Source organism: Neofelis nebulosa, chromosome 15, assembly GCF_028018385.1.
Source record: "Neofelis nebulosa isolate mNeoNeb1 chromosome 15, mNeoNeb1.pri, whole genome shotgun sequence".
In the NCBI taxonomy this organism is placed as follows: domain Eukaryota; kingdom Metazoa; phylum Chordata; class Mammalia; order Carnivora; family Felidae; genus Neofelis; species Neofelis nebulosa.
In genome coordinates this window covers 46,243,291-46,258,566 of record NC_080796.1, presented here as the reverse complement: position 1 = coordinate 46,258,566, position 15,276 = coordinate 46,243,291, and the positions used below count along the sequence as shown (strand labels likewise).

At 55.4% G+C, this 15,276-nt stretch overlaps 1 protein-coding gene across 7 annotated transcripts in view; it reads left to right on the top strand.

The window, feature by feature from the left end:
• Positions 1-15,276, top strand: part of KIF21B (kinesin family member 21B) — a 50,602-nt gene that overhangs the window by 13,146 nt on the left and 22,180 nt on the right. For all 7 annotated transcript variants that reach the window (XR_009254501.1, XR_009254500.1, XR_009254499.1 and 4 more), the window contains exons 2-15: positions 569-791; positions 1,121-1,303; positions 3,661-3,810; positions 3,894-4,028; positions 4,427-4,594; positions 4,934-5,049; positions 5,565-5,760; positions 6,899-7,088; positions 8,318-8,381; positions 8,488-8,706; positions 9,044-9,125; positions 9,579-9,696; positions 10,519-10,710; positions 12,764-12,963. Coding sequence is in view for 2 of the 7 variants with exons in the window: in XM_058702108.1 (XP_058558091.1) it covers positions 569-791; positions 1,121-1,303; positions 3,661-3,810; positions 3,894-4,028; positions 4,427-4,594; positions 4,934-5,049; positions 5,565-5,760; positions 6,899-7,088; positions 8,318-8,381; positions 8,488-8,706; positions 9,044-9,125; positions 9,579-9,696; positions 10,519-10,710; positions 12,764-12,963 (2,236 nt within the window). In the remaining 5 variants the exon portion in view is untranslated. The remainder of the gene's footprint in view (positions 1-568; positions 792-1,120; positions 1,304-3,660; positions 3,811-3,893; positions 4,029-4,426; positions 4,595-4,933; positions 5,050-5,564; positions 5,761-6,898; positions 7,089-8,317; positions 8,382-8,487; positions 8,707-9,043; positions 9,126-9,578; positions 9,697-10,518; positions 10,711-12,763; positions 12,964-15,276) is intronic.

The following is a 15,276-nucleotide window of genomic DNA, read 5'->3' as shown; positions in this document are numbered from 1 at the left end:
TACCTCCCCAGCAGGGGGCAAGCTGTCTTCTCTTCCTGATCTGCGGGACACTAATTCTAGGGCTCTCCGCTCAATCAGGAGTGGGTGCTTTAATGTCGGACGTGGGTTTGGTTCTGTCATATCCCACTGGACAACCTTAGGCAAGTCACTTCAAGTCCCTCGGCCTCAGTTTTCACATCTGTAAAATCAGGCAGATACACACCTCACAGATTTATAGTGAAGAAGACATAAACTCATTTAGGTAAAATACTTTTAACACAGATCCAATATATACAGTGCTCAATAAGTATTAGCAACTGCTCAATAAATGTTTGGGTGATATTTTTACTGATATTGATATTATATTTGATATAATATTGATATTATTATTACTATTGTGGTATTATTACAAAAGTTGCCTCCATCCTCTGGGGAGGCTCCTAAGCTTCCTTCCTTCTCCTCCAGTTTGTGGGGGCTGTGGGAGGGTCTGGGGGAAGGGGAGGCTTGGCAGGCAGGTGAGGGGGAGCGGGGGGCCACAGCACTCCCCTGCCGGCTGGGTCCGACCTGGGGCTCTCCCCGTCCCCGGCAGGATTCGGCCCCAGCTGTCAAAGGAGAAGATTGAGGGCTGTCACATCTGCACTTCTGTCACCCCGGGGGAGCCCCAGGTCCTTCTGGGGAAGGACAAGGCCTTCACCTATGACTTTGTCTTCGACCTGGACACCTGGCAGGAACAGATCTATTCGACCTGTGTGAGCAAGCTCATCGAGGGCTGTTTCGAGGGCTACAATGCCACAGTGCTGGCCTATGGGCAGGTAAGCCGCCTCCACTCCCACCAAGGGCCATTCTGACCCCCATCACCCCACCCGGTGGAAGAGAGAGCCCTGCCCCTCAGAGCAGTGGCAGTGGAGCCATGGTCTCGTCTGTTGTCTGAGGATGCTGCAGCCTGGCTAGCTATGGGAGGGAGGCTGTCAGAGGAGACTTCCACAGGGTGTGGCTGCGGGAGGAGGGAGGGGCCAGGAGGGACAGGTGACCTGGGCTGGGAGGTGAATCGTAAGGAATTCTGCCCGGCCTGGGGTCCAGGGCTTGCTGATGTCCCCCAGAGGGTGCTGTCTAACGCCTCCTTCCATCTTTGCGGGTGCAGACAGGGGCCGGGAAGACGTACACTATGGGCACCGGCTTCGACACGGCAACATCGGAGGAGGAGCAAGGCATCATTCCGAGGGCCATCGCACACCTCTTTGGGGGCATTGCTGAGCGGAAACGGCGGGCACAGGAGCAGGGTGTGGCTGGGCCTGAGTTCAAAGTCAGCGCTCAGTTCCTGGAGGTACTGTGGCCTCGTAGGGTTGGCAGGAGGGAGACTTGGGGGACAGCAAGACCATGGAAGCTGGGCTTACCCCCAGGACAGTGGAATGAGCCTAGGAAGCCGTGGCAGCATCTAGAGTTGATAAATATCCTGCTGCTGGAAGTATCCAAGCAAGAGCCAGAAAACCACTTGGTAGGACACTCTTAAGTGGTTTCCTGTATCAGAAAGGGCTTCAGTCGGGGCATCTGGGTGGCTCAGTCAGTTAAGCGTCCGACTTCAGCTCAGGTCATGATGTCACGGTTTGTGGGTTCGAGCCCTGCGTTGGGCTCTGGGCTGACAGCTCAGAGCCTAGAGTCTGCTTCGGTTTCTGTGTCTCCCCTCTCTCTGCCCCTAGCGTACTCTCACTCTCGCTCTCTCTCTCGCTCTCTCTCTCTCAAAAATAAATGAACACAAAAAAAAGAAGAAGGGGGTTGAGTCAATGAGAACCTTTAAGATCTCTTCAAACCCTGACGGATTCTCAGCTCTGACGCTTACTAGCTGTGTAACCTGGGGCACATCATGTCACCACTGCACAATGGTGGCTATAATATCTATTTCCTTACGAGTTTTGTAAGGATGACACGGAAGCATATGCCTGGCACATAGTGAGAACTCCTCGGCTCTGCCAGGTTGCTCCCCAGTCTCAGAGCGCCTGCCCTATCCCTTTCTGCCCGAGGTCCTTCCTGACCCTCTGAGTCTTGTCTGACCCCAGGCCAGGAAGTTCCAACAGAAGGAGCTTTTCTTTGCAATAGTTCCTGCCTCTCTCTGGGAGAATGTCAGTGTGTCAGGGCCAGGATTTTGGCATCTGGGGGTTTTGGGGATGGAGGGAGGGATCTTCGGCCTATAAAGGGGCCTCTCAGAAGGGTGTCTGAGGAAGCAGGTATACCTGGGTACTGCTCATAGGTGCCTGACTTGACCAGGCACCTCCTTTAGGACACTTGAACCAGGTGCCTTCAGTTCTCAGCATCTGAAGCTCCAACCCATAGATCCCCCCAACCCCTGGCACTGGGGCATTTGCTGGGTATGGAGCTGCCCTGGACTCTGACTGTACCCAGGTTGTCCTCTGAGGGAGGGTTGTGGCTCCAGCCCTCTGTAGGTCTTCCATGGCCCACCCTGCCCACCGCACCACTGCTTCTCCCTCCTGGGCACTCAGAGCGACTACTTTCCCCTTAGAGGACCCTGTATTTTAGATGTGAGAGTTTTTCTTTGTCCTTCTGGACTTTTTGCTTCTGATAAATTGACTGCCTTTGTGTGTGTGTGTGTGTGTGTGTGTGTGTGTGTGTGTGTGTGTGTCCTACGGCTGTGTATCTCTATAAGCTTTTCCATCTCTTTGTTTTCTTCTTTCCTCTATCCTATTGCCATGGGAATCCCCAATGAGTAGGGCAGTTCCTAGAAAACTCATGCCAAAGGGGGAACCACAAGGGGTTAAATGATGGTGCGCCTGTCTCAACAGACAGACAGACACCATGGCACCCACCTCTGCACCAGTCCCTTCCGTTTCCCCTTCCCCTTCCTGTGGAGTATTTCTGTTTCTTTAAGGCATCAAAGCCTCGGATGTCAGAGGGCTGCCGTCTGCCCCTCCCCCACAGGATTCTGTTGGCCGCTGACCAAGCTGCCCTGTCCCTTTTCCCATCCCCCAGCCCCAGCCCCCACCCCCAACCCCGCCCCGCCTGGAGAATAGGCCAACCCTTCAGCAGGTGAAGCTTTCCCTGCAGGGATTCCAAGCACAGGAATCTTTGAGAGCATGTAAAATAAGGTGACTGCTCCTGGCCAGGTCACCTCTCCCAGTGGTCTCTGCAGGCCCTCCCCAGGATGCCAGGCCCCAAGGGCATGCTCTCCATGCCCACGTTCCTTCCCCATTGGGAGGTAGTCGTCACCTCAACTCCCGGGGACCATCAGTCTCTACTGAGCTCTGCCTTTCCCTCCCTCATCTGAAACCATGTCCCTACCCCCTTTCCTAGCCTAGTAACAAACATAATAGGATCTGCCCAAATCTCGGTCATATCTTCCTCATTTACATCTAGGACGTTGAGTCCCCTTGTCCCCTTTAGGTCATTAGTCCCTTGCCACGACTGAAAGCTGCTGAATGCTGGTTGCTTGGGCAGTGGAAACAAAACCTCAATATAGTTCTTCCCAGGACCCAGCTGCCCCCCCATACCTGTTCAGGAGAAAGATCATGGAATCTAGAACCCAGAGGGAACCAGCGTTGACAGGTTCACCTCCCAGAGCCTCAGTTTCTATATCTGCAAAATGGAGCTGATTTACAAACATGGGAAAGCCCCTCGGGGCTCCACATTATGTGCCACATGAACCCAACAGCTGTTTCTGCCCCTGCCCAGCTCTACAACGAGGAGATCCTTGACCTGTTTGATAGCACCCGTGACCCTGACGCCCGCCACCGCAGGTCCAACATCAAGATCCACGAGGACGGGAACGGTGGCATCTACACCACGGGCGTCACTTCCCGCCTCATCACCTCCCAGGAGGAGGTGAGTGTCCACTAAAGGTCCGGGACAGGCAGGGGCCGACCGCGTAGCTGGTCTGCTGTCCTCACGTATGCCTCCCTCCCCAGCTGATCCAGTGCCTGAAGCAGGGGGCCCTGTCCCGCACCACGGCCAGCACCCAGATGAACGTGCAGAGCTCCCGCTCACACGCCATCTTCACCATCCACGTGTGCCAGATGCGAGTGTGCACCCAGCCCGACCCAGTAAGGAGCCCGCAGAGGCGCAGGAGCTGGCGCATTATGGGGGCTTCTCAGGAGGGCAAAATGAGGAAGGAGCTGTGGATCCGAAACTAGCAAACCTGGGTTTGCCTCTGTCGCTTGTTGATTCTTCTTTTTCGTTTTCCTTAAGCCTCAGTTACCCACCTGTACAATGGGGTAACCATGCCTCTATGGTTTTGAAGATTGCATGAGAACCGGGCATGTGCAATTACTGTGCACACTGCCAGATGCTCTGCCTGTGCAAGGGGAGAGGCGCCTGCAGCCTCCCTGGCTCTCGGCCCCACAGCGCCCCAGGCAGCAGTACTGAAGGACGAGGGCTGAGAGCGGAGGAGCAGCAAGGTGGGGCGAGGGCCAGGTGACTCAGACGCCGGCTTCTGCTGCAGGTGAATGAGGCTGTGACTGGGCTTCCTGAGGGCACGGCTCCCACAAGTGAGTATGAGACGCTCACTGCTAAGTTTCACTTTGTGGACCTGGCCGGCTCAGAGCGGCTGAAGCGGACGGGGGCCACTGGCGAGCGGGCCAAGGAGGGCATCTCCATCAACTGCGGCCTGGTAGGCACACGCGGCGGGTCACCAGCCCCAGCAGCTGGCACAGCGCAGTCTCAGCCCCTCTCTAGACCCTATGGGCCATGGCTGCCCCGTCCTCCTTGGGCCTCTTGTTGGTTGTGGCCCAGGGCACGCATATGTCACTACTGTGAGGCCCTTGGTCCTTCACCCTCACTCTTGCCCCAGTTCCTGATTTCACCGAATGATCACATCTGCCTAGAGACCCTCTGAGGGAGCTGGAGGGCTGCTGGGTCATCGAGGCAGGTACAGATGGCTCGGGGCTGTCTTGTCCCGACTCCCTCTCTCTCTGAGTGCCTCCCAACTGCCAGGGTCTGTCTCCCGCAGCTGGCCTTGGGCAATGTGATCAGCGCATTGGGGGACCAGAGCAAGAAGGTGGTACACGTGCCCTACAGGGACTCCAAGCTCACCCGGCTCCTCCAGGACTCGCTGGGAGGCAACAGGTACCCTATAGCCAACATCCAGGGAAGGGGCAGGGTAGGCAGGAACCTCCTGGAGAATATCGATGTGAGGGTTTGATTCATGAGGACCTTGTGGATGAGGAGGCCTTCCTACTGTGGGCTGCGGGCTTGGGAGACAGGAGCCTCAAGATGCCGTATGACCTCTAGCCAACATGGTCAGACTCAGCTTCTTTGTCTGTGCAACCGGGAGAGATGGTCTCAAAGTGACAGAGCCCAAATGGGGTAATGGATGGGAACTACTAGGCAGACACAGAGCTGTGACTGGCGGTGACATATCACAACCTGCCAGCCGCCTTCACTGTGGGTTACCACCGTTGGAAGGAAGCCCTTGGCCAGGTGGTCCGGAGCCCCACATCCCAGGTTCTGCCCTGGTGAATGCCCAGGGCCTTAGGGCCTTAGGACAGTAGAGGAATGGGTTGGGAGCTGCGCCCTGAGGCGATGCTTCTGGGGTCCTGGCTGTCCCCCTCGAACCTCACTCTCCTACTGCACCCTCCCAGCCAGACCATCATGATTGCCTGTGTGAGCCCCTCAGACCGGGACTTCATGGAGACGCTCAACACGCTCAAGTACGCCAATCGGGCCCGCAACATCAAGAACAAGGTGGTGGTGAACCAGGACAAGACGAGCCAGCAGATCAGCGCTCTGCGGGCTGAGATCGCGCGCCTACAGATGGAGCTAATGGAGTACAAGGCGGTGAGCACACTCCTGGGCGTGGCGGGCCCTTGTTCTTCAGCGTCCCTCGCACCCTGCCACCACCTCCCCACCCTGTCCCCACCACGTCCTGAGTATCGGCTCTGTGCCGGTGTGCACAGGGGGTTTCCCTGGGTGAAGTGAGCACGGTCAGAGCCCCCAGGGTTTTAGCATACTAAAAGAAAGGAGGGAACTCAGCTTCTGTTGCATAGCTCTTAAGCACAGGATGGACGCCCTGCTGGGTGTTTTCATGTCCGCTGAAAAGGCTACGTTGGACCAGATGAGACTCCTAGACTTTGGTACAGAAGAAGAATTGATGGGGACCGCACGAGTAGTCCAGTGTGCCTGGGGGCAGGGCAGGGGAGAGAGCTGGCCCTACTCGCTCAGGTGGTCAGTCAGGGAAGGCCGCGTGGAGACGGGGGCCTTTTATATGGATTTTGAAAAGTGAATGAGATATCATCAAAAGCAAGTGGACCAGGCGTTCTAGGATGCAAACGAGCCATGTGCAAAGGAACAGAGATGGAAAAAATGGGTGCTTCTTGGGGAAGTGTCTAATTCCACATGACTGAGGCAAAATCAGTGGCTGCCTAGTAGCCCGTGGCTTGCATCTGGTACACGAATGGGTTTTGGTTTGGCTTGCCCTTTGTTTTAAAAGAATACAGCTTTGTTGTCTGCCATTCTGAAAATCAGGAAATTTCAGTTTTTCCTGAAAAAGTTGAAGATCTAATAACAGAGAGCACTAAGTTGGCTGGGGTAGCATATTGCTGCCCCCTTTTAGACTGAGTCTGTGACTCTGTTAGCTCCAGTCCCCACCACTCCCTGTTGTCTTGTACCCAGACTAATTTACTCATATATGCCAACTGCCTGGGCCCTTTGAGGTTTTGGCCCTCGGGTTAGCACTTATGGTGATATGAAGGTAGGTGCTGGAAAGGTAAGGCAAGGTAGGATTAGGGGAGGCTTGGAATGGCTGGCTATAGAATTTGGACTTTCTGGTTGTCAAGGAGAGTATTGGGAGACAGGAGCTATGTTTTAGAAAACGTGAGGCAGGGGGAGACCAGCAGCACTGCTATGTGCATCATCAACCCCTCCCCGCACTATGTGCTCTGGCACCTGACCACCCCCTGCCTGCCCCTCCTCCCAGGGCAAGAGGGTGATCGGAGAGGACGGTGCCGAGGGCTACAGTGACCTGTTCCGGGAGAATGCCATGCTGCAGAAGGAGAATGGGGCGCTGCGTCTGCGGGTAAAGGCCATGCAGGAGGCCATCGATGCCATCAACAACCGCGTCACCCATCTCATGAGCCAGGAGGCCAATCTGCTCCTCGCCAAGGCCGGTAAGTTGGGGTGCACCAGGCCAGCTCAGACACCAACAGGCTGGGGCTCCTTCTCCCCATACCCACCCTAGGACATTAGGGAGGCTGGGCTAGCCGACCAATCCACACACAGATCGATGCATTTAAGCATTTTTTTCCAATTGATTTTATTTGTTTTTTTATTTATTACTTTAAAAAAATTGTTTAATGTCTATTTATTTTTGAGAGAGAGACAGAGCATGAGCAGAGAGAGAGGGAGACATAGATTCCGAAGCAGGCTCCAGGCTCTGAGCTGTCAGCACAGATCCCAATGTGGGGCTCAAACCCACGAACCGTGAGATCATGACCTGAGCCGAAGTCGGACGTTTAACCGACTGAGCCACCAAGGAGCCCCTCCAATTGATTTTAAACCTTTTTTTATGACACAAGTAATACATGAATACGTCTTCCTTGCTTAACATGGATGCATAAAGTAGAGGTTAAAATCTCTTCTCACTGAAGTCTCCATTCTGTGTCTTCTCTACTTCTTAGAGGTAGCTCTGGGCACATTTTCCCATATTTTCCCATACCTTTGCTCCAAGTGTGGCTATGTATTCATATGGACGTACACACATATGTGTGTGTGAATATATACTGCCTTTTTTCTGTATGTGAGATCGTATGTGTTGTCCTATGACTTCCCATTTTCACTTAGCCTTAAGTTTTGGAGATCTTTTATTAAACATATAAATCTACTTCATTCTTTTAAGCTGTACAGTGTTCCATATGTGCCGATCATCGGCAGCAGCGCCTGTGGATGGCCCTCGGTTGTTTCCGATTTCGTGCTTTTACCAACAGTGCTTGTGTATATCTGTGCACATGTACGCATCTTTCTTTGATGTGGATTCCTTTTTGGGAAAGGTCCATGTGTGCTGTCCTACCGGACGCACAGGTACAAGACCACCAGCTTTGGGGCACCTGGGTGGCTCAGTCGGTTGGGCGACTTCAGCTCAGGTCACGATCTCACGGTCCGTGAGTTCGAGCCCCACGTCGGGCTCTGGGTTGATGGCTCAGAGCCTGGAGCCTGCTTCCAATTCTGTGTCTCCCTCTCTCTCTGCCCCTCCCCTGTTCTCTGTCTCTCTCTGTCTCAGAAATAAATAAACGTTAAAAAAAAAATTAAAAAAAAAAAAAAGACCACCAGCTTTGAGCCGCAAGTCCTTACCCTTCCTTGTCTTCTTTATTGCCCTCTCCTTGCCCCCTTCCCCCTCCAGGTGATGGCAATGAGGCCATTGGTGCTCTGATCCAGAACTACATCCGGGAGATTGAGGAGCTGCGGTGAGTGAGCCCCAGCATATCTGGGAACGGCAGAGGGCCTGGGCTGGGCCAGAGCCCAGGGCGATGTCAGCTCACCTGGCCCCGACCACTTACTCTCCCCACGCAGGACGAAGCTCCTGGAGAGCGAGGCCATGAATGAGTCCCTGCGCCGCAGCCTGTCTCGGGCCTCAGCTCGGAGCCCCTACTCGCTGGGTGCATCTCCGGGGGCTCCCGCCTTCGGGGGCAGCCCGGCCAGCTCCATGGAGGATGCCTCTGAGGTGATCCGCAGGGCCAAGCAGGACCTGGAGCGGCTCAAGAAGAAGGAGGTCAGGCAGCGGAGAAAGAGGTGAGTGGGGAGCCCCCATGTCCCGGTGGGCTCTGCAGGAGCCCTGCCACCTGCCTGTGTTTAGCGGGGAGCTGCCCCAGGGCTACTTGGGAAGTCTCTGAGCACTTTTGCTTAGGCTTTTGGGCAGAAGCCACTCTCCTTTCTCTAATGCTGCACCTTCCCCCGGGGAGAGGGAGGGTGGAGATTACCCAGGGTTAATTCTAGATTGGGGGTAGAGAAGAGTAGCCACATTTTCTGCAGAACAGGAACCCAGCCCCATCCTCCTGCCCTTTCCTACCCCTACCACCCCCCACCACACGCTCAAAGCTAACCTGGCCCACCCTTCACTCCTGGGCAGTCCAGAGAAGGAGGCCTTCAAAAAGAAGGCAAAACTCCAACAGGAAAACAGTGAGGAGACCGACGAGAATGAAGCTGAGGAGGTGAGGGACCATCCCTGTCCCCTCCCCTCTACGTGCTCACTCCTGTGTCCCTACTGAGCAGAGGGGTCCCCATTTGGCTACCTTGGCAGGATGGGAGAGGGGCTTAGGTCTGCCTCCGGTTGAGTTGATCCCAGAGCTTCCTTGTATGGCTGACGGGTTGCCCTGGCATTCTCCATCCCTCAGCCCCCCACCTCATTCCAAACGGGTGAGGCCAGGTGGGGAGGCTGTCCCCAAGGGGCTCTGCTCAGGCTTCTGGGGGAGTCAGGTGGTACTCTTTCAGGACTGGGGGTGGGCACAAGGGGCCCTGAGCCTGGTCTGCCCCATTCCCCACCATCTTGACACGCCTGGGGCATTGTCCAGACTCCTTCTGCTTCTGGACTCCCCTCCCCGAGGCAAGGCCCAGCCTAAGTGAGGAGGGTCCGCGGGCCTCCCCTAATGGTGCTTGGTGCCCAGGAGGAGGAAGAGCGAGACGAGAGTGGCTGTGAGGAGGAGGAGGGGCGTGAGGATGAAGACGAGGACTCGGGCAGTGAGGAGAGCCTGGTGGACTCGGACTCAGACCCTGACGAGAAGGGTGCGTGTGCCCGGGCTGGGGCAGGGGGAAGCGACACGCGGAGTAGTAGGTGCGCGGGGTGGGCTGCCTGTCAGCCCTGGGCCCAGAGAAACTGCGCGGACCTTCCAGACTCAAGTCTCTGAGCCAGATGCCCCGAGGAGGGGGGGGCGGGGAGGGGAGGTCAGGCCCCTCTTAAGGGGGTCAGGCCTCAACTGAGTTCTCAAAGAGTGTGGATGTCCAGGGCCCGGAACTCCCAGACGTGATATCGCCATCACCACCACCACCATCAACAAAGGCAATAGTAGTGATTAAGGATGGCAACGCTCATTATATGCCGGGAACTGCTGACCTTTGGCCTGGATCGTTCAGTTCTCACTACAACCCCGTGCACAGATGTTAGGAGATCCCCCCCCCCCGCCCCCGCGTGGCAGATGCAGAACCAGGCCTTGAATGTAGGTCTGGCCGGTGCCAAAACCCACTCCTCTAAGTGGGGGCACCCACCCTGTCAGCTCTGCCCTGCTGCCATTTCCTGACGCACAGCCTTCCTCCTCCACCCCAGCTGGGTCCCATGCCATCTATGACAGGTAGACGGCCTCTGGGGCACAACAGGGGTGGTGGGATGCCTAGACCACCCCCCCCCCCCAGCTCCTGGGCCAACCTCGAATTTCTGAGGCTGGTCTTCAAATGTGTCACCCCATCCGGCAGCCCCTACCCACCATGGGACTTATCATTCCCTCCAGCCTCTGCTCGCTAACTGGGCGCGGCTGACCAAAGGAAAGCCCCAGCGCCCCCATCCGGCCCTAAGCCCCTGGAACTCGATTGAGCCTGTCTCTGCCCCCACAGAGGTGAACTTCCAGGCAGACCTGGCCGACCTGACGTGCGAGATCGAGATCAAGCAGAAACTGATCGACGAGCTGGAGAACAGCCAGCGGCGGCTGCAGACTCTCAAGCACCAGTATGAGGAGAAGCTGATTCTCCTGCAGAACAAGATCCGAGACACGCAGCTGGAGCGAGACCGCGTGCTGCAGAACCTCAGTGAGGCCACCACCCTGCCCTCGCTTTCCCCTGAGGCCCCTCCCTCCACTGTCACAAGCCCCGCCCAGCAGCTGGCACCTGTGGGATTTACCTGGTCTCCTGGGCAAGGGCTTCTGACCCGTGGACTGTGGCCCTTTGACCCACTGTCATCAATGTCTTAGGTCTAACCCTAGTTTCGTGCTACATTTTACATTTATTATTCTTTTATTGGCATCTTTGGTATTAGAATCCTTTATTTCCCTAGGCACATAGACCTGATGCTCCTCAGCTTTTTTTCTGCATTCAGTTCCTGGAGCATTTTCCTTCGAACCTATTTACAAACCTACTTGTCACATTCTGTCTTCTTTATACTGCTTTTTAGCAGTAATTCATTCAATTACTGTTTCACTCATTAATCCACTGATTCAGCAAACATTTGTTGACTCTGTCTTATAGAGCTGACATTGTTCTAGGTCCTAGAGATATTGGGGTGAGCAAAATCCCTGCATCACGAAGTGTACATTCTGATGGGCAGAGACAGACGTAAATACGATAAGTAAACAGAGTGGGTGACATGTCCGATGCTGATAAGTACCAAGAAAAAAATATACAGCAGGGAAGGAGGTCAGGGAGTGTTGGGGAGTGGGTTAGAGTTTTATAACGGATGGTCATGGAAGACTTCACGGAGGAGGTGACATCTGAGCAGACTTGAAGGAGGTGAGAGAGTGCCAGCGCAGAATGAGCACAGGGCTGAGCATTCCAGGCAGAGAACAGAAGATGCCAAGGCCCTGAAGTGGGAGTGTGCCTGGCATGTTGGTGGAACGACAAGGGACAGACAGCTGGAACACGGTGAAAGGGGCAAGTAGCAAGAGATGAGACAAGAAAGACGGGACCAGGTCGTGTCCGTCACTGGAAGGACCTTGCTTTATTCTCTGAGGGAGATGGGAGGGTGTGGTGTTTGGAGAGAGCGATGTGATGTAGATTTTAAAAGCATTTTGAGGGGCGCCTGGGTGGCGCAGTCGGTTAAGCGTCCGACTTCAGCCAGGTCACGATCTCGCGGTCTGTGAGTTCGAGCCCCGCGTCAGGCTCTGGGCTGATGGCTCGGAGCCTGGAGCCTGTTTCCGATTCTGTGTCTCCCTCTCTCTCTGGCCCTCCCCTGTTCATGCTCTGTCTCTCTCTGTCCCAAAAATAAATAAAAAACGTTGAAAAAAAAAATTAAAAAAAAAAAAATAAAAGCATTTTGACAAGAACACCCTGGCTGATGTGGAGGGGAATGAAAGTGGTAGCTTGAGACTAATTAGAAACTGTTACAAAAGATTCTGGTGAATCATTGGGGCAAAAAAAGCAAAGAAGAAATAAATAAAGACAGCGAAGAAGAAATAAATAACCGTGGTGAAAGAGGATTTAGACAACATGGGCTTGAGGAGTGGTCCAGTTCTGGATCCATTTTTTAGGTAGAGAAAAAAGCTTTTGTTGACTGGGTAGAAGACGTAAGGTGAGCCAAAAGTGTCTCCAGGGTTCAAGCTTCTGGAAGGATGGTGATGGCATCTACTGAGAAGGGGAAGCCTGCGGGGGTGAGGGGGACAGAGATTGGGAGTCTGGTCTTGTGCCTGTTAAGTTTGAAGTAGCTGCTGCACATCCCCAAGGGGACGCCTGTGGGCATTCCGGGCAGCAAAGGTCAAGGGTAGAGAAATCAGTTTATTCCTTCTGCTCTGGCCCGCATCACTGTCTTCTTACTAGCTCTTTCCTTCCCACTGGTCTGGTTCTTTCCTCCAGTTATGGGTCAGAGCCAAGCCAGCAGGAGTGGCCCCCAGGACCCTCCCAGGAGGCTCAGAGGTCTCGAGATGCAGACACCCCCTCCAGGTCCAGTAGAAAGTCAGAGCAGGAAGGGGACTTGGCATCTTCCAGTCTGATCCCCTCATTGTTTAAATAAGAAACAGGTGCACAGAAGCGTGTGACTTGTTCAGGGTCCCGCAGTGAGACTAGAACCCGGGCTCCCGCTCCCGCCCCCCACCGCCCACCATCTGAGCCCAAAGCTGACACAGCACTGACAGCCGCCTCTTGCTGCTCTCAGGCACCATGGAGTGCTACACGGAGGAGAAGGCCAACAAGATCAAGGCGGACTATGAGAAGAGGCTGCGGGAGATGAACCGAGACTTGCAGAAGCTGCAGGCCGCCCAGAAGGAGCACGCGCGGCTGCTCAAAAACCAGTCCCGCTATGAGAGGGAGCTGAAGAAGCTGCAGGCCGAGGTGGCTGAGATGAAGAAGGCCAAGGTAGGGGCCGAGGGGGTGAGCAGCAGGGCTGAGGGGTGGCCGTGTGACGTCCTCTTAGAATCAATCCACTTACTGTGTTAAAAATAACCCTAGCGATCAGCGTGGAAATCTTCCCGACGCACAGCATTGCGTAATTCAAGCCCGTCCTGGCCCTGGACACTGTCATCTGAGCCGGGTTCACCGCGCAGGGTGAAGCCACCTCTCCCAGTAGAGGGGCGGGGGAGGAACTCGCGGGACGCTGCTCAACACTGCCCCCTGTGGTAGGAAACTGCGCCACAGTTGCCCCCAGTCCTCCCAAGTACATGTGAAGGATCGCCGGTGTGCTGGGCCTTGGCCTACAGTGATAATAATCATTACTGTTGTCTGAATGCTTACTGTGGTCAGGCTCTAGGCTAGTGGTCTAACATGCATGAGCATACTAAGTACTCAGGAGAACCTCATGAAGGAGGCCCTATTATTATTCCCATTTCGTGCATGGGAAAGTGAGCCTCAGAGAGGTCCCTTCCAGCTACCCAGAGTTAGCGCTGGGATTCAAACTCACTTCTCTGCCTCCCAAGCCAACTCGAGTCCTGTGTGGCATGGTGCCTTTTCCACTTTGCCGTCACCCAGAGTACTTAGTCTCTGGGGCCTGGAGTCTGCCCCTGAAGTTCTGGTTTCTTGGCTCAGGTCTTCTGCCTCCGGTGTCTGAGTGTGTTCTTGTTCTGGCCTGCGGCCCGGCACCTCCACGCTCCCTTCGTGTCCTCCCTCCCCCTGGCCTTCCTGGCCCTGCTGTCCTACCCTGGCCCTTAGCCCCTCGTGCATTCCAGCTCTCCCCAGCCCTGGGCCAGGCCCTGAAGCTAGACCCCCTCGCAAAACCTGGCATTGGCAGCCGTCCCAGCAAGCTGTGGAGGGCTGGCCTCAGAAATGGGAGCACCAAAGGTGCTTCAGGCTGATGGGACAGCAGTATGGACTTGGGGAGCCGTCGGTAACTGTGGCCTCACCGCTGACTCACGTGTTGACCTGCGTGCAGAGGAAGGAGGCCATGCGCTAGTGATGCATTCTGAGAGGAGGTGGGCTCTGAGCCATCGGGTAGTCCTGGCCACCTCTCCCGGGCACGCTCTGTCTCCAGCCTCAGCTGGGCCACAGATCCAGGGGCTCCATCAGCCTGGCCAGGCTGTTGCTTTACTCAGGTTGGCTGGCCTGACCTGGTCCCAAGGAGTGCCCTCTGGTGGTGTAGAAGGGAGTGACCAGGGGGCCTTGGTTTTTCCCTGGGGGAAGCAGCGCACCCATCAAGGTTTGTGTTGTGTAGGCGCTCCTGGGCGGTGTATCTGTGTCCTCACTCTGTGTCTCCCTGGAGGCTCACTGGCTAACGCCCCTGCAGCCTGAGCTGGCCAGTGCACATCCTAGCTGGGGTGACCCTAGATAGAGCCTCGTAAGGGAAGCCTGGCGAAATAATATGATGTCCAGGATATCCGAAGGGCCGAGGACCCACCAGTCTTCCTGCATTTCAGTCTCAGGATTGCCAGGGCCCTTCAGCCAGCTGCCCAGATCTGCCCATCTAACTGTGCTCTCATGAGCCCTGGCGAGAGGTAGAAAAGAACCTTCCCAGGGTGCCCCAGCAGGGCCCAGGGTTCTGTTAGAAGGACAGATGGTGCAGCAACCTCGGGTTCTCACCTGATGCCATGAGAGCCAGTGTCTAAGAACCCTCCCGCCTCGGTTCGCTGCAGTGTGATTCACAGAATTGAACCCGTGTGGGGTCCACGGTCCCCAGGGTCCCCTGGGAGATGAGACAATGCCTCCTACTTCAGATGTACAGAGCAATGCTGGTCTCAGGCACTGTGACCCATGTCTGCACTGCCATGTGCCTGGGATATGCCTGCCCCTTCTGAGACCTTCCCCTCTGTGCAACTTGGCCACACATGTGAAGTTGGGTGGGTGGGCTTCTGTCTAGGGGTACACAGTTCTTCCCCAGGAAGCCTCTGACCCCTGACCCCAGCAGGTGCCATCTCAGGTTTGCACACAGCTTCTAACATGCTTCTAACATGTTCTCAGGTCAGCCTGGGGCTGTCTGCTCAATGCCAGTTCTTTGGGAAAAAACTCATTCTTGACCTTGAAGACCCAGCAGCTGCCAGCCTTCCTCTATAGATTCACCCCTGCAGGGCCTGCCCTCTGAGGGAGAAGCCAACCTCGTCAGCCCCCAGCCCCCTTGGAGCCTCCTTCCTTCCCTCCCATGCCATTTCCACTCGAGACTGTCCTCAGGGCACTGCAGGCTGGTGACATTCCTGAAGATGTCTGAGGCCTCAGTGGCAGAGAAGGATCAAGCTCTGTGTGACT